At 47.5% G+C, this 25,000-nt stretch overlaps 1 protein-coding gene across 2 annotated transcripts in view; it reads left to right on the top strand.

Moving 5' to 3' along the window:
- MAN2A1 (mannosidase alpha class 2A member 1) overlaps positions 1-25,000 on the top strand; it is a 316,852-nt gene that overhangs the window by 155,875 nt on the left and 135,977 nt on the right. For both annotated transcript variants that reach the window (XM_075601938.1, XM_075601947.1), the window contains exons 7-9: positions 3,233-3,419; positions 4,880-5,057; positions 16,938-17,137. In XM_075601938.1, coding sequence (XP_075458053.1) covers positions 3,233-3,419; positions 4,880-5,057; positions 16,938-17,137 — 565 coding nt within the window. The remainder of the gene's footprint in view (positions 1-3,232; positions 3,420-4,879; positions 5,058-16,937; positions 17,138-25,000) is intronic.

The raw sequence follows: 25,000 nt of genomic DNA, 5'->3' as shown, positions 1-25,000 counted from the left end.
TCTTGGGTAACAACATGGAATCATCAGATAATGATTTTTCAGCCGATTTTTTGCCCACCTTTTGATCTCAAGCTCATTGACAGGCTTCTCATGACGGTAAGACAGATTTTACAGATCGGGGACTATCCTTCCCCTTTTGAATAGGCAAACCCTTGGCCCCATAGCCTGCATAGGATGCCGAGAACCTTCCTGGTGATGGATATGATTAAAGCGGTGTGGTCGCAAATAGACAAAAAAAAGAAAAAGTTATCCTTGTCCAGCACATTTTTGGGAAATGTACCCATTTCAGGAGAAGTGGAAGCTTGTGGTTGTTCCCCAGAGGTGGTCACAGCAGTATCAAAGTTTTTGCTAGACTAGCAACTCTGCTGGTAGACATTGCAGCCTCCTTTCGAGATGCAATGGAGTACGCCTTGAAGTCGTTTACTGCAGGCGGCACAATTTGCAGGCCTTCCATAGCTATAACCTCAGAATCAAGAGTGAAGCATCTCTGGGTTCAGTTGCACTAGCAGCAAGGTCTTGGCAGACAGATCTGTCATCAAAGAACTATCTGTGTTCAATTACTTTCGAGGGACATGATCTATGTGGCAGGAAACTAGATTCCATCATTGAGAGAACCTCCGGAGGTACAGCAAGTCTGTTTTACACATGAAAGGATTTCATACCCTATAACAAGTATGAATGAGGGCTCACATTCCCCATTGCACTCCCCCTCTCTTGCCCCCTTACACGCTCTCTCCCCCTAGCTTTTTTAGATAGTCACTCCCTCTTCTTTTCCCCACCCCTCCTCTGCACCAGTCCACATCTCTCCCCTCCTGTTAGCTGGAAGTTAAACGCGACTTCCGACACAGACAGGAGGGAGAGGAAGGATAGCAGTGACCGGGTGGCTGCTGTTGAGATCTGTTGCCGCCGGTCACTACTGCATGTGGTTTCGCCGGGCCTGGTAGAGTTGTCCCAGCTCTTCTGCCGCCTCCCCCCACCCCTCCTGGCAGCCGTGGAACCACTGAGGGGTGAAAGCCAGGGGTTCCGCTGAATCCCGGTTGAAAATCACTGTGTTAAGGGCTTATACGAGTTTATTATTCACTTGAGTTTTTCTATTTTTTCAAATGTACCGCATTGACCTGAATATTGTCCTAAGTTTTTCTTTCCTAAAAATGTCATTACGAAAACTGTACTTGTATTATATGCGCAAAGAAGAAAAGATGTCCTCCGGCGCGTTGTCTCAAGTATATTCGTTTTAGTCCAAAATAAAAATAAGAGGAGATGGCAATATATCAATCTAGGTGAATTAACCCCTAAAGTTCATACTTTTGCATTCGTGGACTTACAATTTTGCATAGCTTGTGTTGTATTTATTTGTAATTATTTTCCTATCCGGAGTGTCAGAGGTTAATCTAGACAGGCTATGTCTCAATACATATACAGTTGCAATCGAAATAAAAGAGAGAAAAGATCATGGGACAAAATTTTTATTACAAAAGACTAGATTAAGAACAATATTGCACGTACAGCCAGTATAATCAAAAACAACGGTTTTGGATAGCTTCCCAGCGTGTGGTAGTAACTCTTTGCTTTGATGGTAATGTTGCTCAAATATTGTAAAGTCCACGTTCCCCTTCAGCAGAGGGGAATCCTCACCACACGTCACACGTTGTAGGGAGCTGTGGCTCAGCAAATCCAAAAATCTAACATGTTTCGCCAATGCTTCATCAGAGAACATCTCCCCTCTGCTGAAGCTTTTGGCTGCTGGCCCTGCAGTTACTTGTATGCGAATACGAGTGTGAATGAGACACTGCTGCTGTAATATCTCCTCCCGGCACCCCTGACCGTGCGCAAGGTACAGGGGAGTAGGAGAGGTGCAGTGTCCCACCTCAAGGAAATCGGAGGCGACGGAAGCAGTGGACACACAGCGGAAGGCGACCGTGGACTCTACAATATGTGAGCAACATTACCATCAATGCAAAGAGTTACTACCACATGCCGGAAAGCTATCCAAAAACGCTGTTTTTGATTATACTGGCTGTAAGTGCAATATTATTCTTAATCTAGTCTTTTGTAATAAATGTATTGTGTCATAATCTTTTCTCTTATTTCCATTGCAACTCTATATGTATTGGAGACATAGCCTGTCTAGATTAACCTCTGACACTCCGGATAGGAAAAAAATTACAACACAAGTTATGCAAAATTTGTAAGTGCATGAATTCAAATGTATGAACTTTAATGGTTAATTAACCTATATTGATACATTGCTATCTTCTCTTATTTTTATTTTGGACTAAAGCGAATATACTTGAGACAATGCGCCGGAGGACATCTTTTCTTCTTTGCGCACATTTGGAGGGATGTGGAACTCTAGCCTGGACTCTGGCTGTTGAACCTAAGTATATTGGACTCATTACCTTCCTCCGTTAGCACTATTAAATTTGTTATCACTGTATATTTGTAATTAACTCATTTATATTAGGTTCGTGTTTAGCGCTGCTTTTTTTGTTCTTTTGTATTATATGGGCAGCCTAACACCTTTTTATTTGTCATGTAGAACACCTTCAAAACTTTAGTGTCATATTATGTGCGTGGCCGTACTATGTTCGGGCCAAAACGGTAATTTCTGTAATATGTGGACTGAAATGTATGTAATATATGTAAAACATTAATCCATATATCATACTGCCATTTATAGAATTTGCTGGGAAAAAATCCCCATAAATGATTTATCTGGATTGTCTTAATTTGCTACCCATAGTAGCATTTTTTTTTTTTCAAAGGAATAAGAGGCAACTGTCTACATTTCATCCATTATATATTTATCATTACTATTGGTTCTTTCTGATTCTTAGTTGGCCATGCAGTATACACCTTTTTATAAATCAGACCAGTATAAATCTATTTAAAAGAAAATATGCTTTTTAAATGTTTGTCCGTTGTTCCTTTCATGCAGAGTGCGAGGAGATTTCCATTGTTCCACTTCTTAATTTTACTTCTTACAAATACACCTTAATGTCTGGGGACTCATTGAGGAAATGGACATAACCCATTTTAAAAGCTATTATCCATTATTTTGATTAACATAATCTTTACCATACCCTTTTTCTTTCTAAATCTTTCCATTGCTAATTATTGTTTAAAATGTGTATTGTGGGTTCTTATTTTGTATCCCGTCATAACAGCCGGATAATTAATTTTAATCTAAAGTGTTTGATTGTAAGTACGGTCTTCTGTATTTGTATTGTAGATTTGGGATCTAGCACCGATATTTTGTGCCATATGATGCCTTTCTACAGCTATGATGTCCCTCATACATGTGGACCTGACCCGAAAATATGCTGTCAGTTTGATTTCAAGCGTCTCCCTGGTGGCAGAGTCAATTGTCCTTGGAGAGTTCCCCCAGAGGCTATCCATGCTGGAAATATCCAACATAGGTAATTCCTCCATCCATTTCGAATACAATGTCATTGAAATAATGCATTGACCTTAATTGAACAGGCAATATGTTCACAGTGCATTAATTATGTACTACTTTAAGATTTGAGAGGATGCAACACCTTTTAGCATGTTTTTTCCTAGATTGTGTACAACAATCTTTTAATTGTTTTTCTTGTATAGCTGTGACCATATACGCAGTCTTGTACAAAGAAATATGTAGGCACAGTGAGTCTGCCTTAGAGCTTACAATCTTATTTCTGGTTTCTGAGGCACAGAGCAAGGCTCCTGTGTTCCAAAGACCAGTAATAGTTTTCAGAGTCTCTGCTTTACTCACTGAGCAACTAAGACAAGATAAGTATTTTTTTTATATACTGTAGTTAATGGGCAACACTGTAAAATTTGGTTTTCTTTTGCTTTTAGCTGCTGTCACACCTATTTCAAGGTTCTTTTAAGATGAGCAGCCTTTATTTGACCCCAAACATGGAAGGCCACCCGAGTAATTGTATTATTTTGGCTTGCAGTATGTAAATCCCTGCACGCTCTTGTGGGGAAGATTCCCTAAGCAGAGTGGTCATGCAGTGAAGTGACTGCAGGCTTATAACGCTTTTGCCAAAGAGTTTAACTAAATGACCCTTATGAGAAGACATACAGTACAGTAAAGTATTTAACTATATATGTTTTGTCATATTGGATGTAGCATTGGGAGTTTTTGTCTTTTGTTGTATACATTTGGTCACACCCAATAGCACTCCTTTGACACAAATATTTACGATCTGATGTAATGAGTGTTTGGGTTTGAGCTTTCAGGAATTGTGTAGATTCCCTAAGGAAGCGCCAATGCAATTGCACCGAGAGCCATAATTAACTGGCATTTAATTCAGTTACAGTTAACACTGGGTTCGGGTATTCCAGACCGGCCAACAGAAGTAATTTGTCACTTCTGCCATGCGTTCTTTATTTGCAACTTGAAATTATTTGAATTTATGTTACAATATTTTTCCAACTGTATAAGTCTGTTAAAAGGTATAGATTGATTTTGTGAAAGATTTCAGTCGGCAAATATGATCTTTTTCCACGATACATTCTTTATGAGAAATCTATTTTGAAAAATTAAGCATATTTTTAAAATTAGTACCTAGTTTAATCTGATACTGTGATTCAATTGTCTTTTTTATTTTAAGATACAGTATGTCCTAAATCAGTGGTGCTCAACTCCAGTCGTCAAGACTCCCAACGGGTCAGGTTTTCAGGATATCTTGGCTTCAGCAAAGGTGGCTCAATCAGTGGCTCAGTCTTCGAATGAGCTACTGATTGAGCCACCTGTGCTGAAGCCATGATATCCTGAAAACCTGACGGTGGGGGGGATGGCGGGCGGCTTCATGACGACTGGAGTTGACAACCCCTGTCTTACACTAGATAACATGTAAACATACTATTTCTTGGCTTTTCGTTTTAGGTCCTGGATGATTTTAGATCAGTACAGGAAGAAGTCTAAGCTCTTCCGCACTAAAGTGCTCTTAGTCCCTTTGGGTGATGATTTTCGCTACACTGACAGCTCCGAGTGGGATCAGCAATATCAGAATTATCAAAGGCTCTTTGATTACATGAACTCTCACCCTGAGCTTAATGTTAAGGTATGTTTGTATAATATGACTATTTTATTCAATCTGGCAAAAGGGGCAGAAGCATTTAACGCATAACAGTTAGTTTGTTTCTAGCCTTTAGGAACTACAAATAATGCATTCATTATACAGTTCTCCTGTGTGCATGATTAAATTGATTCTCATGTACTTTCATGGCTTTTCATATGCTTTAATGGCACTAGATATATTGGAGAGGACTGAAGTGCAGCGACTTGCATTGCATTTCATTACTACTATATTTCAGTTTTCTGCTTTGTCAGCACAATTATGTCCCATTCTTCATCAGTTATTTTAAGCAACAGCAGTAAGAAAGTGGATACATTATTCTGAAAGATGCAATTGAGAATTTCAGTGCCCCCTGGCATCTCTGATGCATGCAATGTGGCGGGCTCCTCACTAGAGAGGGGGGAATTATTTGCCTATGTTATCAACTGTAGAGTTGGGATCAAGTTTGCCAGAAGTTGCCAGTGCAAATTTTCCCATAGAAACCCATGTGATGCTTCAAATTTGTAAACTTTTAGTGTGATTGTTACGGGATTTGCTACGTTTCCCTAAGTTAACAAATGTAAATGCATAAGCAACCATTTAAAGCAGCAGTTCAAGCAATATCCTACATGTGTGGTTTTTGTTTTTAAAATAAATCAGTTCTGTCCTATGAGAAAATACTTGTAGCATTAAATTAAAAAAAAAATTTTTTTAAAGACATTTTTCATGTTTCTAATGTAGGAAGCATTTCCAAAGTGACTGCCCCTTCTCTTTCTGATAGGCTCGGGCTCTTGAGCCCTGTCCTCTCTCTAGCAGTACACTAGTTGTATCTTGTAACTGCCCAGTCAATCATATTCCAGGAACTACATTGCCCAAAATGCTGTGCAAAAACTGAATTAAATAACCCGGAGCAAGCGTTCGATTACAGGAGAACGGATCGATCTGCATCTTAGCTATTATTATTATATAGATTGTATTGATGCACATATTAAATGGGAATATATATATATATATATATATATATATATATATATATATATATAAATGTAAGGATGTGCATATATATATCTAAAGGTTCCGCGCTGTCAATCACAAAGGCAGCGCCATATTAGTCATTCTGTCAGCAAGGTCACTGTGTACAAGTTGGGCTGCGCATGCGCGAGAGAAGCGCGCGAAGGGCAACCAATCTGTGGAGACTTTGGGGGTTTGAACTCTGAACTCCGAACTGCGAGAGAGTCAGCTGAGGCTGAGAACCAATCGGGTGCGAGACTCTGTATAGAGGAACCGGATGCGTGTGGGCGGTGGGTCAGAGCAGAGAGGGAGGTGAAGGAGGAGGTTGGCGGAACCTCGTGTGCGCGAGCGGAGGGTCAGTGACCCGTCCGCTTAGGTGAAAGGTATTCCCCCGGCCCGAGGAGTATTCCCCTGTCATCGTAGGGTGCTGTTTTGTAAGGACGGCCTTAGTTGGTAGGGACATTTCCCATTAGTGTGATTTGGCTGCGGAGCTGCGGCCGCCATCTTGGATTGGATACAGACGGCGCTGCAGCAAGGAGTGACGGCGAAAGGCTGGAGCAACGCTAGGACCCTGCGTGGAGTGTGATGGTCATCGCAGTGACCGGAAGGTATCATTGTTTATAAGTGCACCTACACCGGTCACCAGGCGCTGATCCCGCCTCCCACTAACTAATTGGGCCAACTGTGCAAATCCTATGGTACCATACCTATACTGGTTATAAGACATACTCCTAGGGAGAGTGGCAGAGCCACCTATGTACAGGACATTATCCCTAATAAGGTGTGGCCGAGCCACGGTGTGTGTGTGTAATGTTATATGTTTATTCTGCAGATCATTTGTTCTATATGCATGATATATAAAAGGTTGCTGTTGCATAATGCTGTTGTGATGTTCTTGCTCAGGGTATAATCTCTATCATGGGGATCCTGGGCAAGTGGAGGCGCTGCACCGCGATTAATAAAGGTATGACCCCAGGCTCCCAAATAGCGGAGGCTCAGAGCTCCTGAGGACACAGGTACATGCACCACAGTAGTTCCTTAGTGCAGGCGTTCACAAAAAGGGCTACATTTGGAGGCGCTGCTGAGAGCTTAGACCTGGGGTGCCCCCACATTTTTTGTCTCCATTGTGCAACCAACCCACATCATGTCGGTGCCCTCGGCGCTCGAGGTGCGCAAGTGGGCCCAACGGCGCGGGATTCCCTTGAACCGTGTTTTCGCGCTGGGCCATGTCCCCGCCATGATCTCGTTAGGCACAGTGACCGAGCAGGTCCGAAAGCTCCCTCTCCTGGACAATGCCCAAGTACAAGACCATTTTTATGACTGCGACCAGACCTGGCGCCGGATCTTGTATGCCACTGAACAAGATATATGCCCCGAGGCTTTGCCCCGTATACTGCTGCTGCCCGAGGCCCCGGGGGTGCGCTGTCCCATAGTCCAGGCGGACACCCCTGTGCCCCTGGCCACTTCCACCCCCCGGAGAGAGTATACCCCCACCGTTGGCGCCGCGACGGGAGGCCCAGACCACTCCCCTGACCGTGGCCTGCACCCTCGCTGGCCCGCAGCCCTGAGCCTAGGCTCCTCATCTACCCCGTCCGGCCTGCGGGCTGGCCTCAACCGACTTAGCCTATCAAGATTGGATGCTCACCCTGCCGTTGGGGATAGCTTACCGGGAGACACCTCTTTTCCCGCACTAGCCGCCGCTATCCACAATACCACCCAGTCGCTTCAGTACAGGAAGTTAAAGGCCTTCTCCGGTGAGAAACCCACGCCCCAAGGGGAAGTAGGGATAGAGGACTGGTTGGATCATACCGAACAGGTACTGCCTGAATGGACCTGCACGGACGCGGTCCGCAGACAGCGCATCGTCGAGTGCCTATGACCCCCCGCGTCCCACATGGTGCACTACTACCGTGATGACAACCCGGAAGCTGATGCAGCAGATCTCATCTACTGCCTAACCAAGGCGTATGGAGCTCCGGTGGATATGTACACTTTGATGTCAAAATTTCATGCGTTAGCCCAGAAGGAAGGGGAAATGGTATCCGATTTTCTCAGGCGACTACACCTGGATCTTTGGAATATGGTGAGGAAAGGCGTGTTGCCAAGGAAAGAAGCCAACGGACTACGTACCACTCAGTTGCTGAGGGGCCTCCTACCCCTACACCCCGTGTCGGTGCGGGTCAGTAGCTGCATAACGCCCGGACAAGCCCTGTCGTTTCACGACTTAATGGATCGGGTCCAAGCGCACGAGATGGTGTTGTTAGGGCGTGACTTAGCCACTGGGAAGAAGCCACCGCCCGGGGGTAAAGAAGCCAAGAAAGTGTACCCAAAGCCCGACGTGCCCGAACCTGGGGATCCCGATTCCGAGGATGTCCCTACCCCAGTGACACCCAGACCTCATCCCCCGACTGGGCGAAGTCCCCCAACCAGGAGAGACGAAGCTTACCTCAGCCAAATGCAGTGTTACGCATGTGGAAAGATGGGACATTTACGGGCCCACTGCCCCACCTCGCGGAGGACGTCGTCCCGACCGGCGCAATCGATGCCGTGCCAACCCCTGGAGGATGAAAAGGTGTTGCCGCCCTCTCAGAGCTCCCGAATTGGCCCCGCTTCCATTGTTCGCGTAGTTATCGAAGGCATCTACGCCGCCGCATTGTTGGATACGGGTTCTCAAGTAACCATCGTATACCGGCCCTTCTACGACCAACATCTCCACCGACTGCCGTTGTTATCTGCGGATGCCCTGCGACTACGGGGATTGAGTCATGAAGATTACCCCATAGACGGAGTAGTAAAGGTGCAGTTAGATATTCTCCAGCTGAATACTGGTAAACATCACCCCATGGAAGTGGAGGCCTTAGTGTGCCCCGAACCTCAGGACCACCCCAGCGCCCCAATCATCTTGGGGACCAACGCTGACATTGTGTGCGCGGTGTTTCGCCAGTTTTTGCAAGAAGCGGGAGAAGCCCCACTGCTGGCCTTAGCGGCCTGTCCCGCCCTCCAAGAGGTCTGCGGTAGAATTGCGGCTGAAGAAGAGTATGGCGTCCTTTACAGTCAAGAATGGGGACTGACTCAAATTCCCCCGGGGGAAGGACGAATGATGGTCGCCGCTTGTCACTACCCCCGACGACGGTTGGAGGATCAACTCTTCACCGTGGAAAGTATGGCCCAGGACGAACAACGTTTGGGATACAAAGTACTAGCCTCTGTCAAGGAATGGCCCGGGAAGATTCCGAGGCGCACCTGGGTGTACGTGCAGAATATATCCCCGTACCCCATGACTATCGACAGGCGGCAGACGCTGGGAAGGATATACCCTGTAACTCCTGAGGAGAAGGTTTCGACGGGACCCTCTAGGTGCCCACCTACTACCGTCGAGTCAGTGTTGGAATTTGACTTCGGCGACTCGCCACTCCCGGATGTATGGAGGAAGAGGCTGCTGAACGAGCTACACGACCGAAGGAGTGTGTTCTCCACTGGTGATATGGACGTGGGTTGCAGTCGCAGCGCCCACCATACCATCCGAATGAGCGACGCTACCCCCTTCCAGGAGCGCTCCCGCCGGCTTGCCCCCAGGGATGTTGACGAAGTGAGGGGATTAATCGACGAGATGAAAACGGCTGGCATCGTGCAGGAATCTCGGAGCCCTTACGCCTCACCCATTGTGGTAGTCCGCAAGAAGAACGGGACGGTCCGTCTGTGTGGATTACAGAACTCTGAATACCCGTACTATTCCCGATCAGTACACACTGCCCCGAATCGAGGACCTCCTGAACGCTCTGACGGGAAGCAAATGGTTCAGTGTGCTCGACCTCAGGTCCGGATATTATCAAGTGCCCATGGGCCAGGAAGACCAAGAAAAAACGGCCTTCATCTGTCCATTAGGGTTTTACCAATTTACCCGCATGCCGCAAGGGATCTGCGGTGCCCCGGCCACGTTCCAGAGACTAATGGAAAAAACCCTCGGAGACCTTAACCCGCGAGAGTGCTTAGTGTACCTGGACGACATTATCGTGTTCGGGCGGACTCTAGAGGAGCACTCCGAGAGACTGATGAAGGTGCTGGATAGACTTCAGGGGGAGGGTCTCAAACTGTCGCTGGACAAATGCAAATTCTGTCGGTCCTCTGTGACGTATGTGGGCCATATTGTATCGGCTGATGGGGTATCCACCGACCCAGGGAAGATAGAGGCGGTGGTGAATTGGCCTAGACCTCAAAATGTTCAAGAGTTGCGGTCCTTCTTGGGGTTTTGTGGCTATTATCGGCGGTTCGTAGAGAGCTATTCCAGCAAGGCCAAGCGACTGAATGATCTTCTAAAGGTGTATCCGGGAGAAACCGGGAGAAAAGGAATCTCGGCGCAGACACCCTTTGGGAAGACATGGACTCCAGAATGTGAACAGGCCTTCAAGAACTTAAAGGCCAGCCTCACTCGGGCTCCCGTCTTGGCCTACGCGGACCCCGACAGAGACTATGTTCTACATGTCGATGCTAGCCTTAGCGGATTAGGAGCGGTTTTGCATCAGAAGTATGAGACCGGGCTGCGTCCGGTGGCCTATGCGAGCCGAAGCTTAACCCCTAGCGAGCAGAATTACCCGGTCCATAAACTGGAATTCTTGGCGCTAAAATGGGCTGTGGTAGATAAGCTGCATGACTACCTATATGGGGTACAGTTCGAAGTACGCACGGATAACAATCCCATGACCTATATCAATACGTCTGCCAAATTGGACGCCACAGGACATCGGTGGTTAGCTGCTCTAGCCAATTACAGGTTCAACCTTAAATACAAACCCGGACCCACCAACATAGGTGCCGACGCCCTGTCTCGTCGACCTGGCCTTCAATCCACCCCTGATGAGGAAGTTTGGGAAGAAATACCGGGTCCCGGGATTCGTGCCCTCTGCTCCGTGGCTGCGGTAGTCGACGACCACGTGGCATTCTCGGAATTACGGGTCGTTGACTCGTTGGGATGCCATTCGCGGGCTATTCCTCGGGCCTATCAGGGTCGAGAAGGGATGAATATCACTGACGATAATATCATCTCGTGGAGGGATCTAGTGCATTATCAAACACAAGACCCCATAGTGGAGCTAGCACGTCAAGCGGTACAACAAGATAACCCTTCTATACTGAAGCGAGCCCCCAAAGACTTGGTGAAACTCCTGTCAAATGAGTTTGGGAAGTTCGAAATGGACAATTGTTTGTTATATCGGGTGATACCTTATCACAACCATCCCGATCGGCGTCAGCTGTTTTTGCCGGAACGTTTGAGAACCCTAGTCCTCCGGGCCCTTCACGATGACCATGGTCACCTGGGCATTGACAAGACATTTGGGCTACTACAGGATAGGTTCTATTGGCCGAGAATGAGGGAGTCCGTGGAGCAACATTGTCGGAGGTGTAATCGCTGTTTACAAAGAAAGACAGTGCCCACCAGGGCGGCTCCTATGGCACACTTGAAAAGCTCGGGTCCAATGGATTTGGTGTGTATGGATTTTCTCTGTATCGAGCCCGACAATCGGGGAGTTAGTAATGTTCTAGTGATCACTGACCACTACACTAGGTACGCCCAAGCGTTCCCTACGAAAGACCAGAAGGCCGTAACGGTGGCCCGAGTACTATGGGAGAAATATTTCATTCACTATGGGTTGCCGAATCGTCTTCACTCTGATCAGGGCAGAGACTTTGAGAGTACACTGATACGGGAGTTGCTCACACTACTGAACATTGCCAAGTCGCGTACTACCCCGTACCACCCCGAAGGGGATGCTTTGCCTGAACGGTTCAATCGCACTTTGTTAGATATGTTAGGAACTCTGACGAGCCCGCAAAAGACGGAGTGGAGTAAACACGTCGAGGCATTGGTACATGCGTATAATTGTACCCGACATGAGTCCACTGGGTATACCCCGTATTTTTTGATGTTCGGAAGAGAAGCCCGGTTACCGGTGGATGTGCGCCTGCGGATATCTACCGATGGGGTATCCAATAGGACGCATTTCCGATATGTCCAGCGACTAAGGGACAGTTTACAGTTGGCCTATAAATTGGCTGAACGGACGACTGCGCAACTGAATGCGGGAAATAAAAGGCGCTACGATCACAAAGTACGTCATAAGGAAATTCACCCCGGAGATGCGGTCCTCTTACGCAACTTAGGTGTTCCTGGGAAGCATAAATTGGCAGACCGGTGGCGGGAGGGTGTGTATGAGGTGGAGTCACAAATGCCTGGTCTTCCTGTGTACCGGATCAAGGATTCTGAAGGCCGCGTAAAAGTGTGGCATAGGAATCATCTGCTTCCCATACCTCGAGTAGGGACGGATGAATTGGAAGTCCCAGCCACGCCCATAGATGGAGGAGTTGAACACACAGAGGATGGCCCAGAGACTGTAAAAATTGCCACCTCTGAGGATCCAATGGAAGGAACCTCTCGAAGGAGCCACGGGTAAAGAGCCTCTTGGCCCGAACATTGACCCTTTGACTCCCGCGAGTCAGCCCCTAGATCCTCAAAGTCCATGTTTCACACCCCAAAGAGACAGTACTAATGTTGGAAACCCCTCAAGGGTAGAGATGGAAGCACAAATTGAGACTGGATACTCTGCAGAAGAAGCAGAGGAGAATCAACCCCGGCGAAGTCAAAGAGCCTGTCAGCCTCCCATGCGAATGGCATATGATCAATTTGGGGCACCCCATTATGAGGCTCAGCAGTGGGCTCGGCATAGGATGCAAGCTATGATGGTACTGTTTAACGGAATGATCTAGGACTGAGAGGGTTGTGTATATAGTTAGATATATATGTGGTTTATGTAGTCCAGCGGGGACGTTGGATTCTGGAGAGGGGAGAATGTAAGGATGTGCATATATATATCTAAAGGTTCCGCGCTGTCAATCACAAAGGCAGCGCCATATTAGTCATTCTGTCAGCAAGGTTACTGTGTACAAGTTGGGCTGTGCATGCGCGAGAGAAGCGCGCGAAGGGCAACCAATCTGTGGAGACTTTGGGGGTTTGAACTCTGAACTCCGAACTGCGAGAGAGTCAGCTGAGGCTGAGAACCAATCGGGTGCGAGACTCTGTATAGAGGAACCGGATGCGTGTGGGCGGTGGGTCAGAGCAGAGAGGGAGGTGAAGGAGGAGGTTGGCGGAACCTCGTGTGCGCGAGCGGAGGGTCAGTGACCCGTCCGCTTAGGTGAAAGGTATTCCCCCGGCCCGAGGAGTATTCCCCTGTCATCGTAGGGTGCTGTTTTGTAAGGACGGCCTTAGTTGGTAGGGACATTTCCCATTAGTGTGATTTGGCTGCGGAGCTGCGGCCGCCATCTTGGATTGGATACAGACGGCGCTGCAGCAAGGAGTGACGGCGAAAGGCTGGAGCAACGCTAGGACCCTGCGTGGAGTGTGATGGTCATCGCAGTGACCGGAAGGTATCATTGTTTATAAGTGCACCTACACCGGTCACCAGGCGCTGATCCCGCCTCCCACTAACTAATTGGGCCAACTGTGCAAATCCTATGGTACCATACCTATACTGGTTATAAGACATACTCCTAGGGAGAGTGGCAGAGCCACCTATGTACAGGACATTATCCCTAATAAGGTGTGGCCGAGCCACGGTGTGTGTGTGTAATGTTATATGTTTATTCTGCAGATCATTTGTTCTATATGCATGATATATAAAAGGTTGCTGTTGCATAATGCTGTTGTGATGTTCTTGCTCAGGGTATAATCTCTATCATGGGGATCCTGGGCAAGTTGAGGCGCTGCACCGCGATTAATAAAGGTATGACCCCAGGCTCCCAAATAGCGGAGGCTCAGAGCTCCTGAGGACACAGGTACATGCACCACAGTAGTTCCTTAGTGCAGGCGTTCACAAAAAGGGCTACATATATATATATATATATTATTTTTTAAATGGCAGCTTCAACTCCAGCTTTAAAAAATCTAATTTACTCACTTTTGTTTACAGATTTCAAAATTATGACTGTCTTGAAAAAATAAACACACATGTTTGCCAAACTTCCTCTGGCGAATGTATTTGGAAAAGCTCACCCAAACTTAAGCAAGGGACACACAGCTCTCCTACTTAACTTTAAACTTAGATTTAGTTTGTGTTCCTTGGTACACTGATCATGGAGTAGTGGTGGATGACACAGGTGCATGTGGCAACAATAATCAGGGAGCATTTCGGCAACATTAGATGTATTGCTGGGTTTCCCAGATGTGTGTTTCTAAGGATATTATTTTGAGAATTGAAGCAATTGGTCTTAGAAGAATGGTGTAAAATGAGGAGATGATTGCACACTAAACTTACTATATAAAAAATAAATATGATAATGCTGGTGCATAAACATAGAGTATGTCTGCTCTAACCATACATATCTCACAAGGAAATATCAATGTTTGAAGCACAGAGACCAACAAGCCATTACTAATAATGTGAAGTTTACTTAAGGCATATTAATACCAAAAAAAGCTGTGTGCGATGTGCACGCGCATAGTAAGTGAAACTTCTTTGACTTTTGTCACAGAAATTAACTTATAACGCGCGTGCTCGGCACACATGTGTCAGTGTGTCAGTCAGTGAGTATGTATGTATGTGTTTGTTTGTGTGTGTGTGTCAGTCAGTGTATGTATCTGTACCGGTCAGTGTGTGTATTTGTGTCAGTCATTGTGTGTGTGTATGTGTCAGTGTATGTCTCTCTCTCTCTGTGTTGTGTGAATGTCTCTCTGTGTCGGTCAGTGAGTGTATGTGTGTCAGTCAGTGTGCGTGCGTATGTGTGTCAGTCAGTGTGTGTGTGTATGTGTGACAGTCAGTGTGCGTGCGCGTGCGTCAAAGTGTGCGTGCGTCAAAGTGTGCATGCGTCAGTGTGTGTATGTGTTTATTGGCAGCAGTACCAGCATCATGAATGTTGAGCGGGTGGGGGAGCTCACAGTGGGGGGGAAGGAATAGGCACATCATTCAGGGGCGGTGTTCGGTACATCACTGGGGTGTGCGTGCGTGTGTCAGTGTGTGTCAGTGTGTGCGCGTGCGTGCGTCAGTGTGTGCGCGTGCGTGCGTCAGTGTGTGCGCGTGCGTCAGAGTGTATGCGCGTGCGTCAGAGTGTGTGCGCGTGCGTCAGTGTGTGCGTGCGTCAGAGTAAGTGTGTGTGTGTCAGTCAGTGTGTGTGTGTGGTCAGAGTGTGTGTGTGTCATTGTGTGTATGTGTCAGTCAATGTGTGTGTCAGTCAATGTGTGTATGTCAGTGTGTGCGTGTCTGTCAGTGTGTGTGTGTGGTCAGAGTGTGTGTGTGTCATTGTGTGTATGTGTCAGTCAATGTGTGTGTCAGTCAATGTGTGTATGTCAGTGTGTGCGTGTCTGTCAGTGTGTGTGTGTCTGTCAGTGTATGTGTATCTCTCTGTGTGTACCGTATGTCTCTCTGTCTGTGTCCTGCCCCCTCTCTCCTGACTCCCCCCACCCCCGACGGAGCTGCGGACCCGGGGGGCTCAGTCTGAGTCTTCTGAGCAGATACCCCCCCCACCCCCCGGCGGCGCGCTCAAGCTCCCCCCTTCCCCACCCCCCGGCGGCGCGCTCAAGCTCCCCCCTTCCCCACCCCCCGGCGGCGCGCTCAAGCTCCCCCCTTCCCCACCCCCCGGCGGCGCGCTCAAGCTCCCCCTTTCCCCACAACCCGGCGGCGCGCTCAAGCTCCCCCCTTCCCCACCCCCCCCCCCCGGCGGCGCGCTCAAACCACCCTATTCCCAGGCGCCGCTGCCAGCCTCTTCTGCGCATGCGTGGCGCGCGGCTTGGCAGTGGGCGGGGAACGTCGCCGCTGCCAGCCACTTCTGCGCATGCGTGGCGCGCGGCATGGCAGCGGGCGGCGGAACAGCGGCGCCGTGGCAGTTAGGAGCGGCGGCTATCGCCGGCGCATGTGAGCAACTAGGTGTGGGTGTGTGGGAGGGTGAGGGGTGCGGCGGCGATTAGGAGCGGCGCCGGCGGCTATCGCCTCCGCCGCCGCCACATGTGACAGGGGGGGGCGTGTGAGCGGAGCGGCGTCCATTACGTGACGTCACTTCCGTTTCACATTTCGCCCCCCCATCTATCCAGTTTTATCCCATCAAAGGTGCCACTAAAGAAGTTTCACTTCAAAAAGACAGCAGGACAATAATGTTTCAAAGTAGCAGTTCCTTCGTCAGATTCCTGGCTGTTGCCCTAAAATGTTACTGTCCTGCTCTTTTTGTATTAATAAGGCTTAAGTAAATATCCCTTTCACCAGGAATTGCTTTTTGGTCTGTGTGTTTCATACATTGGTCACTGTGTACTTCCATGAAGGAAAACACAGAGAAGAGTGGCCAGATTAGGGTGCAATGAATGTATAACCCTGGATAATGTTTATAGCTCATATAATACAGCAGCTCTAATTATTTATCCAAATGTAAGAGTTTAGTTTTAAAGCATAATAACATTTCTTAAGTGGATATTTATTTTGCAGTACTAAGATTTTTTTTTTTTAAATACTTGTTTTGGAGGGTCTTCTGGATCTGATCCACAGTGTGATGATCTCAAAGTTCCTGAGCTATATTTATGCTTTTCACCACTGGATAAGAATATTTATCAGATGGGCAAAAAAATCTGGGTTCAGACTCTTGACAGCCGAAACAGTGATGGCATCTGTTGGTGACCCTGTGGCCATATTTTTCATTTTTGTTGTGTCTGCAACGGACAAAGTCCAAGTTTGGGGGTCCTCATCAACTCCTAGGGATCTCCCAGTTCAGATAATTAAAAAAAAAAGGGGGTATTGCTGCTTTTAAATATCCTACAACATGTTGGTTTTCAAAAAGTGATATCAAGCATAAAGTGTTGTGCAAAATGGATAACAAAATGTGTGTACAAACGTTATTTTCCAGGCACAATTTGGTACCTTATCAAACTATTTTGATGCTCTGCGAAAAGCTGGAAAGATTGATCATATAAACAGCCCATCATTTCCAGTTTTGAGTGGAGATTTCTTTACCTATGCAGACAGAGAGGATCACTACTGGAGTGGTTATTTTACTTCACGACCTTTCTACAAACGACTTGAGAGGGTTATGGAATCCCATTTAAGGCAAGTAATACATTAATTGCTTTATTATACGTACTTTACACATTGTGTATGGTTTATCAAGTGAATTCCTTCACATGTTTGAATAAATACTTCCATTATTATCTTAAGGATGTAATCATTGGTTTGCAAGAGATATCTAAATGTAAAAGTTACTTTTTTTTTTCCACAGATGAAAATTCCACTTATGTTCTGTGTTCTATGTTATGTTATGTCTCGGACAAGTCCACAAACCTGCTTTTCCCTATTATTTCTCGACATACAATGCTTCAACTGCAGCCAGGGATTGTGGGTAATGGCATGCAAATGAGAAATCACAGTGTTCCAAAATTATAACACACCACCGTGGGTTCAGACTCTGGCGACCGTTGGAAAACTGTGGGAGATAAAATAAAGCAACACCTACAGTATCTAAAAAAAATATAGCCTGGGCTACATAGAAGCAACAACACAACCTCCACACTGTGGAAATAGCCATCTCAGGATAACACCTACTTAAATGCAAAAAGTGTATTGGTAAAAAGACCCACAATATCCCCCTGTGGGGGAAGCTGCACCTTAACAGGTGTAAGAAATATATACAAATTGAACGTGGCCGAGAAGTGCAAAGACATTTATAAAGGTGCACTCGTGGGTTGATAATAATAACGTTAAGTTGATGTGCATAGGTGAAATGTATGTGTTAAAACCTAACTCTTACTACACAACTTAAAATAAAGTGACTGAACACAATAGTAACTAAAAACACATTGTTTAGCTTTTACTCCAATTAGTTGGTAGAATTGATGCAGGGAGGGTAAGGAGGAGGGCATGGTAGTGAATAAGGTAAGTCACCTCTAAAGTATCTGATAAACATGCTGAGATAAGGAAAAGGTGACAGAAATAATAAAAGCAAAATTGCCCACCTTAGCCTCAAAGTGCAATGTACAGTAGCAGTTATACCTGTGAGGTAACTGAATCAGGTGATGGTAGCCCCCTGAAAATAGTTAATCACAGCATTTTGGTGAGTTGCATATAAGTGCTGATGGGGATCCCTGATTCACTGGCCTCTACAAACTATTCCCCAATGTTGAGAGAGGTATTTAGGAGACATTTGCGTGGGGGAGGTATTGTTGACGCGCAGCCTCTCTACTCTCTCAGCTGGCATAGCGCGGTGCACCCCTGAGGTGATCAGCTGTGAGCAGGTCTGTGTGGGAAGTTGCTGGAAAAGGCAACATTCAGTTTATTAGGAGAGTTCTGATATCTCAATTCTTCCTAGTCAGGTTCTACCTCTCCCAGCACCCCCACATCTACCTTACCAGACACTGGAACATTCACACTACCAGTGATACATTAATATCTGGTATCAGATCTGCAACATGTATGAGATACAGCAGGAAAGTTTTTACTGCTTCAATTAGGAGAGTTCTGATCTCTGAAGATTATAATCAGTTTTATGTCTCCTACATACCTCTCTCAACATCGGGGGATAGTTTGTAGAGGCCAGTGAGTCGGGGATCCCCATCAGCACTTATACACAACTCACCAATATACTGTGATTAACTATTTTCAGGGGATTACCATCACCTGATTCACAGGTATAAACTGCTACATTGCAGTTTGAGGCCAAGGTGGCAATTTTGCCTTTTTTTCCCCCATCACCTTTTCCTTCTCAGCATGTTTATCAGATACTTTAGAGCAGGGTTTCCCAAACTTTTTTTGTCCGTGACCCGGTTATTTTTGAACTTCTCCTTCGTGACCCACTAAAAATGTTATCGCCTATACTGGCCTATAGGGCCTGCACAGACACACACACAGCCACTGATACACACACACACACAGCCACTGATACACACACACACACAGCCACTGATACACACACACACGCAGCCACTGACAGACACGCACTGATACACACACGCAGCCACTGACACACACACACACACACACTGATACAGACACTGCTACACACAGACACACACAGACACTGCTACACACACACACACACAAACACTGATACACACACAGACACTGATACACACACACACACACAGACACTGCTACATACACACACAAACACACACAGACACTGATACACACACAGATACTGATACACACACACACACACACACACACACACACACACACACACACACACACACACACACACACAGCCACACTGATACTGATACACACACACTGATACTGATACACACACACTGATACTGATACACACACACTGATACTGATACACACACACTGATACTGATACACGCACACTGATACTGATACACAGACACAAACAGTGAATTACAGGCAATGACGGATGTGGGTGGGAGGAGGGGGCCAGGGACTGGGTGGGTGGGTGGGAGGAAGGGGCCAGGGACTTGGTAGGAGGAGGGGGCCAGGGACCCATGGGAGGAGGAGGGGGCCAGGGACTGGGTGGGTCGGTGGGAGGAGGAGGGGGCCAGGGACTGGGTGGGTAGGTGGGAGGAGGGGGCCAGGGACTGGATGGGTGGGTGGGAGGAGGAGGGGGGGCAGGGACTTAGGAGGGCCAGGGACTGGGTTTCAGGGGGGCCAGGGACTGGGTGGGTGGGTGGGAGGAGTGGGGGACCAGGGACTGGGTTTGGGGGGGCCAGGGACTGGGTGGGTGGGAGGAGGGGGGGGCCAGGGACTGGGTGGGTGGTCGGAGGGGCCAGGGACTTTGGAGGGGGCCAGAGGCTTTGGGAGGAGGGGGCCAGGGACTGGGTGGGTGGGAGGGGGAGGGGGCCAGGGACTGGGGTGGGTGGGGGCAGGCACTTAGGGGGCCAGGGACTGGGTGGGTGGGGGGGAGGGGGCCAGGGACTGGGTGGGTGGGGGGGAGGGGGCCAGGGACTGGGTGGGTGGGGGGGAGGGGGACTGGGTGGGTGGGGGGGGCAGGGAAACTTGGGTGGGAGGCAGGGACACTTGGGTGGGAGGCAGTGACTGGGTGGGTGACAGTGACTGGGTGGGTGACAGTGACTGGGTGGGAGAGAGTCACTGGGTGGGGTGACTTACCTTGCCGCCGGACGCTTTCCCCTGCTGCCCCCGATATCCCCTGCTGCCCCCGATATCCCCTGTTGCCCGGGACGGGAGGGGGCTTGGGGGCACGGGAGATGGGCTCGGAGGGGGTGCCATGGGAGGTGAGCTCGGGAAGCTGGCCGCGGGGGGAAGCAGGCCGCAGTAGGAGCTTGTACTTCCCCCTCCGTCCCACATAACGTGCGGGCCGCAGAGGAGCTGGTACTTCCTCCTCCGTCCCACGTTGGGAGCGGGGGGGAGGAAGGGAGCGGGCCCTGCTTGCCCTGCGCATGTGCGCGGAACCGCGGGGGGAATCGCCGCCATTTTTTGAACTTGAGCGGGGGGTGGGGGGGGGGGGGGGGGGGGGGGGAGACACCGCGCGGCCAGCCTCGCTGCGACCCGGCAATTTTGGTGCCGTGGCCCGGTGCCGGGTCGCGACCCACCATTTGGGAAACGTTGCTTTAGAGGTAACTTACCTTATTCACTACCATGCTCTCATCCTTTCCCTCCCTGCACCAATTCTACCAACTAATTGGAGTTCAAGTTAAACAAAGTGTTTTTCGTTACTATTGTGTTCAGTCACTTTATTTTAAGTTGTGTATTAAGAGTTAGGTTTTAACACATACATTTCATCTTTGCACATCAAATTTACGTTATCAACCATTTGAATGCACCTTTGTAAATAGGTGTCTCTGCGCTTCTCTGCTTCATAAAAATCTTCAGAATTTGGCTTTTATTAACAGTAGGCATCAGTTTTGCATTTTGAGAGCGTTTACATTTTTGTAACCAGTTTTTGATTATTCTATTTATACTTTTCAAAAACGTAATTTCCTGTAAGTTAGTTGTTTTTTTGGATTAGTTTTCAAGACTTGACTTTGTATAGCAGTTTTTTTTTATTACTCTGTTTTTGACATTTTCTTTGGTTTTACTAAAAAAGAACAAAAGAAAGAGAGCGACCACAATTCCCCCAAAAAGTAGAACTCTACTTAGAAAAGTCTTGTCAAAGCTTGAGCACATTTATTACACGAACACTCAAGACAACAACAAAGTTTCTGGTCGTATATGGACCTTTCATCACTCTTTTGTCCAATTTGCGACAGTCTTTTTCCCCGCTGGATACTTGTTTTCCGCCCAATGTTTTTCCAAGTTTTACAAAGCGAAATCTACAGTACAGTATACATAGCTATAAATTAATTAATTATAAATTAAGTGTTTAAAGTGCGTGACTGAAACTCCATGGATGTAAATACACAAGCTTGTGTATTTGAACCAACGGTTTAAGAACTACACACCACTCCTCACTATATATACATATATACTATTCACTCTCTGATATTCAAAATTCCTAAAGTGTGGGTTGCACAAGATATTGGGAGCAGGTTAACAAATGGTATGCATATTTACGCACATGAAAAAAAAATGCATGAGAGCTCAGTGTTACTATAAATACTGATTTGTCAGCTCGAAACACGTTTGATATTTGTCCTGACAACTGCGTTTTCAGTAAGTGGATGGAAGTTCCTAAATCAATGGCAGATTCCCCCCCCCCCATTCTCTATTCCCCTACTCCATCCCTCCCATTCTCTATTTCCCCACTCCCATTCTCTATTTCCCCACTCCCATTCTCTATTCCCCCCTCCCATTCTCTATTCCCCCCTCCCATTCTCTATTCCCCTACTCCATCCCTCCCATTCTCTATTTCCCCCCTCCCATTCTCTATTCCCCCCCTCCCATTCTCTATTCCCCCCTCCCATTCTCTATTCCCCTCTCCCATTCTCTATTCCCCCCTCCCATTCTCTATTCCCCCCTCCCATTCTCTATTCCCCCTCCCATTCTCTATTCTCCCCCTCCCATTCGCTAGTCTCCCCCTCCCATTCTCTATTCCCCCTCCCTCCCATTCTCTATTCCCCCTCCCTCCCATTCTCTATTCCCCCCTCCCTCCCATTCTCTATTCTCCCCTCCCTCCCATTCTCTATTCCCCCCTCCCTCCCATTCTCTATTCCCCCCTCCCTCCCATTCTCTATTCCCCCCTCCCTCCCATTCTCTATTCCCCCCTCCCTCCCATTCTCTATTCCCCCCTCCCTCCCATTCTCTATTCCCCCCTCCCTCCCATTCTCTATTCCCCCCTCCCTCCCATTCTCTATTCTCCCCTTCATTATATACGCCAGGCTTTTCTTGCAGTTGCTTTAGCTGACACTCTCTGTCTCCTGCTGATCATATTCGTCAAAGGGAGCGGTCTTTTCTATTCGTGCCGAGTTCAGGCACCCCCACCATTCTTGGGGTGTTTTGTGGGTGTGACTCGGTTCGGGTTCCCCGTAAGAGATGTTTTCCTCTTTATTGGACTGGAAGGGCCACTCTTCCGTGGGGTAGGGTTCATTACAGGAACGCTGCATCTTGTCCTCCATTTTTAGGCTATCAGGTGTAATTTTCTTCCTGACCTCAGGAGGCACTATTGCAGCTGTTGCCACTGTATTTGCTAGAACCCCCAATTGTGGTAGTCCTACAGATGGGCATATTTTGCTTGTAGAGGTCGTAGCTCTCACAGGCATCTCTGTAGACTTTCTTTCTTGGGATTTTTTTTTTTTTTTTTTCAATATCAGCAGTACTGTGCATGCATTTTCTCTTATCAGGTATACAAGATGTGCAGTTGCTAGGTAAAAAAAAAGTCTATTTGCTCTACACCATTTACTTGCTAGGTGCAATATCTCCGCTTCAGCAACAGAATTTGGTTTTCTGCCTGAGTTCAGTAATTTTCAGTCTCATCTTTGGGTATTATGGCATTCACACTTCACACTTTGGGTGTCTGTTTTTGCTCCCAAGAGATATATAGGCAGACTTTTTTACTTGCAGAAAAAAAAACATTCTTTCATTCCCAGCAGGGTGACTCAACACTCAGCATTTGTTTGCTAAAAATTCCCCTGCTTCAGCACAGTCTTGTATCAATTTTCACACTTTTCTGCATATACTCCATTCACAGCTGGTAGCCCTATGCGGTGTGGCAACCTTTATTTGCAAAATCAGTACCACTCGTGGGTCACCATCTGTATTCACTGCTTCAGCGAAACTTTTGAAAACAACAAACACCTATCCCTTTTTAAGGGCTGACTCACTTCTTGAACCCTGACTATGGCTGGAAGGCAAAACCCCTATTTCAATGACCATATTACACTTTGTGATAGGCAAAATAAGGTTTAGCTACTTCAGCAGTCTTTCTCCTCTAGGGATTGGGGCAAAGAGTCCATCTGTGGTTTTGTAAGTTTCAGTGCAGTGTGGTTTCAGTGGTGTGTCCCTTTAACTCTGATCTCTGCTGCATGATGGTTTTTTTCTAAGTTGCTTGTAGGCAAAAAGCATTAAAAAGAAATTCACATACAAATCTCCGGTCCTTTTTAACTACAAAGACACCTCTTGTCCCACCTCGGACATCATATGTAGACGGACGTTCACAGAGGTACACAATTGGAGACTTTATTAGGTGAAATTATGATAGGCTTTATTGTGCCTTTTCCTTTTCATCAGGAAATCATCCAAACACGGGGGGGGGGGGGCGGGGAACAAAGCTTCTATTCACTTGTGAGTATCTGTAGTGAAAATACCATGCAATTAATTCACAACTCCATAAGTCAAGCATGTCTCGCAGCCCCAAAACATATAGCATGAAATAAGCAGATATAAGCAGTCTCTTAATTATGAAAGTCTTATCTGTTTCTTGCTGTAGAGTAAGCTTCTCTGCTCTCCTGGAACCGCACCCGTGCGTGCACAGAAAATATCAGCATCCAGGTTTAGAAGTCTTATTTGGTGTCTTGCAATCAGCTATGCTGGGCAGAGCTCAAGACCGGTCAGCTCCAGAGATGTGTGTTCTCTTGGTCAGACTCTCCTGGGAGTCTCAAGAACACTCCTCTGTCTCTCCAAAGGTCAGCTCTCAGTCAGAGCTAAGGAGTCACTTCCTGTCTCAACAGACAGGCTTTTGGAAGCATCAGGCAGGTGGTGTTTATTAATTGACTACCAGCAGTTAACCACCACACTGCCAGATTAAAGGCACATTACTTGAACAGGGATTACTCCCCTGTTACACCCCCTCCCTCCCATTCTCTATTTCCCCATCCCTCCCATTCTCTATTCCCCCCTCCCTCCCATTCTCTATTCCCCCCTCCTCCCATTTTCTATTTCCCCCTCCCTCCCATTCTCTATTTCCCCCTCCCTCCCATTCTCTATTTCCCCCTCCCTCCCATTCTCTATTTCCCCCTCCCTCCCATTCTCTATTTCCCCCTCCCTCCCATTCTCTATTTCCCCCTCCCTCCCATTCTCTTTCCCCCTCCCTCCCATTCTCTATTTCCCCCTCCCTCCCATTCTCTATTTCCCCCTCCCTCCCATTCTCTATTTCCCCCTCCCTCCCATTCTCTATTTCCCCCTCCCTCCCATTCTCTATTTCCCCCTCCCTCCCATTCTCTATTTCCCCCTCCCTCCCATTCTCTATTTCCCCCTCCCTCCCATTCTCTATTTCCCCCTCCCTCCCATTCTCTATTTCCCCCTCCCTCCCTCCCATTCTCTATTCCCCCCTCCCTCCCATTCTCTATTTCCCCCTCCCTCCCATTCTCTATTTCCCCCTCCCTCCCATTCTCTATTCCCCCTCCCTCCCATTCTCTATTCCCCCCTCCCTCCCATTCTCTATTCCCCCTCCCTCCATTCTCTATTCCCCCCTCCCTCCCATTGTCTATTCCCCCTCCCTCCCATTCTCTATTCCCCCTCCCTCCCATTCTCTATTTCCCCTCCCTCCCATACTCTATTTCCCCCTCCCTCCCATTCTCTATTCCCCCCTCCCATTCTCTATTCCCCTCCATCCCATTCTCTATC

The sequence above is a fragment of the Ascaphus truei genome, chromosome 1 (assembly GCF_040206685.1).
Source record: "Ascaphus truei isolate aAscTru1 chromosome 1, aAscTru1.hap1, whole genome shotgun sequence".
Taxonomy (NCBI): domain Eukaryota; kingdom Metazoa; phylum Chordata; class Amphibia; order Anura; family Ascaphidae; genus Ascaphus; species Ascaphus truei.
This window is presented reverse-complemented; position numbering and strand designations above follow the sequence as displayed.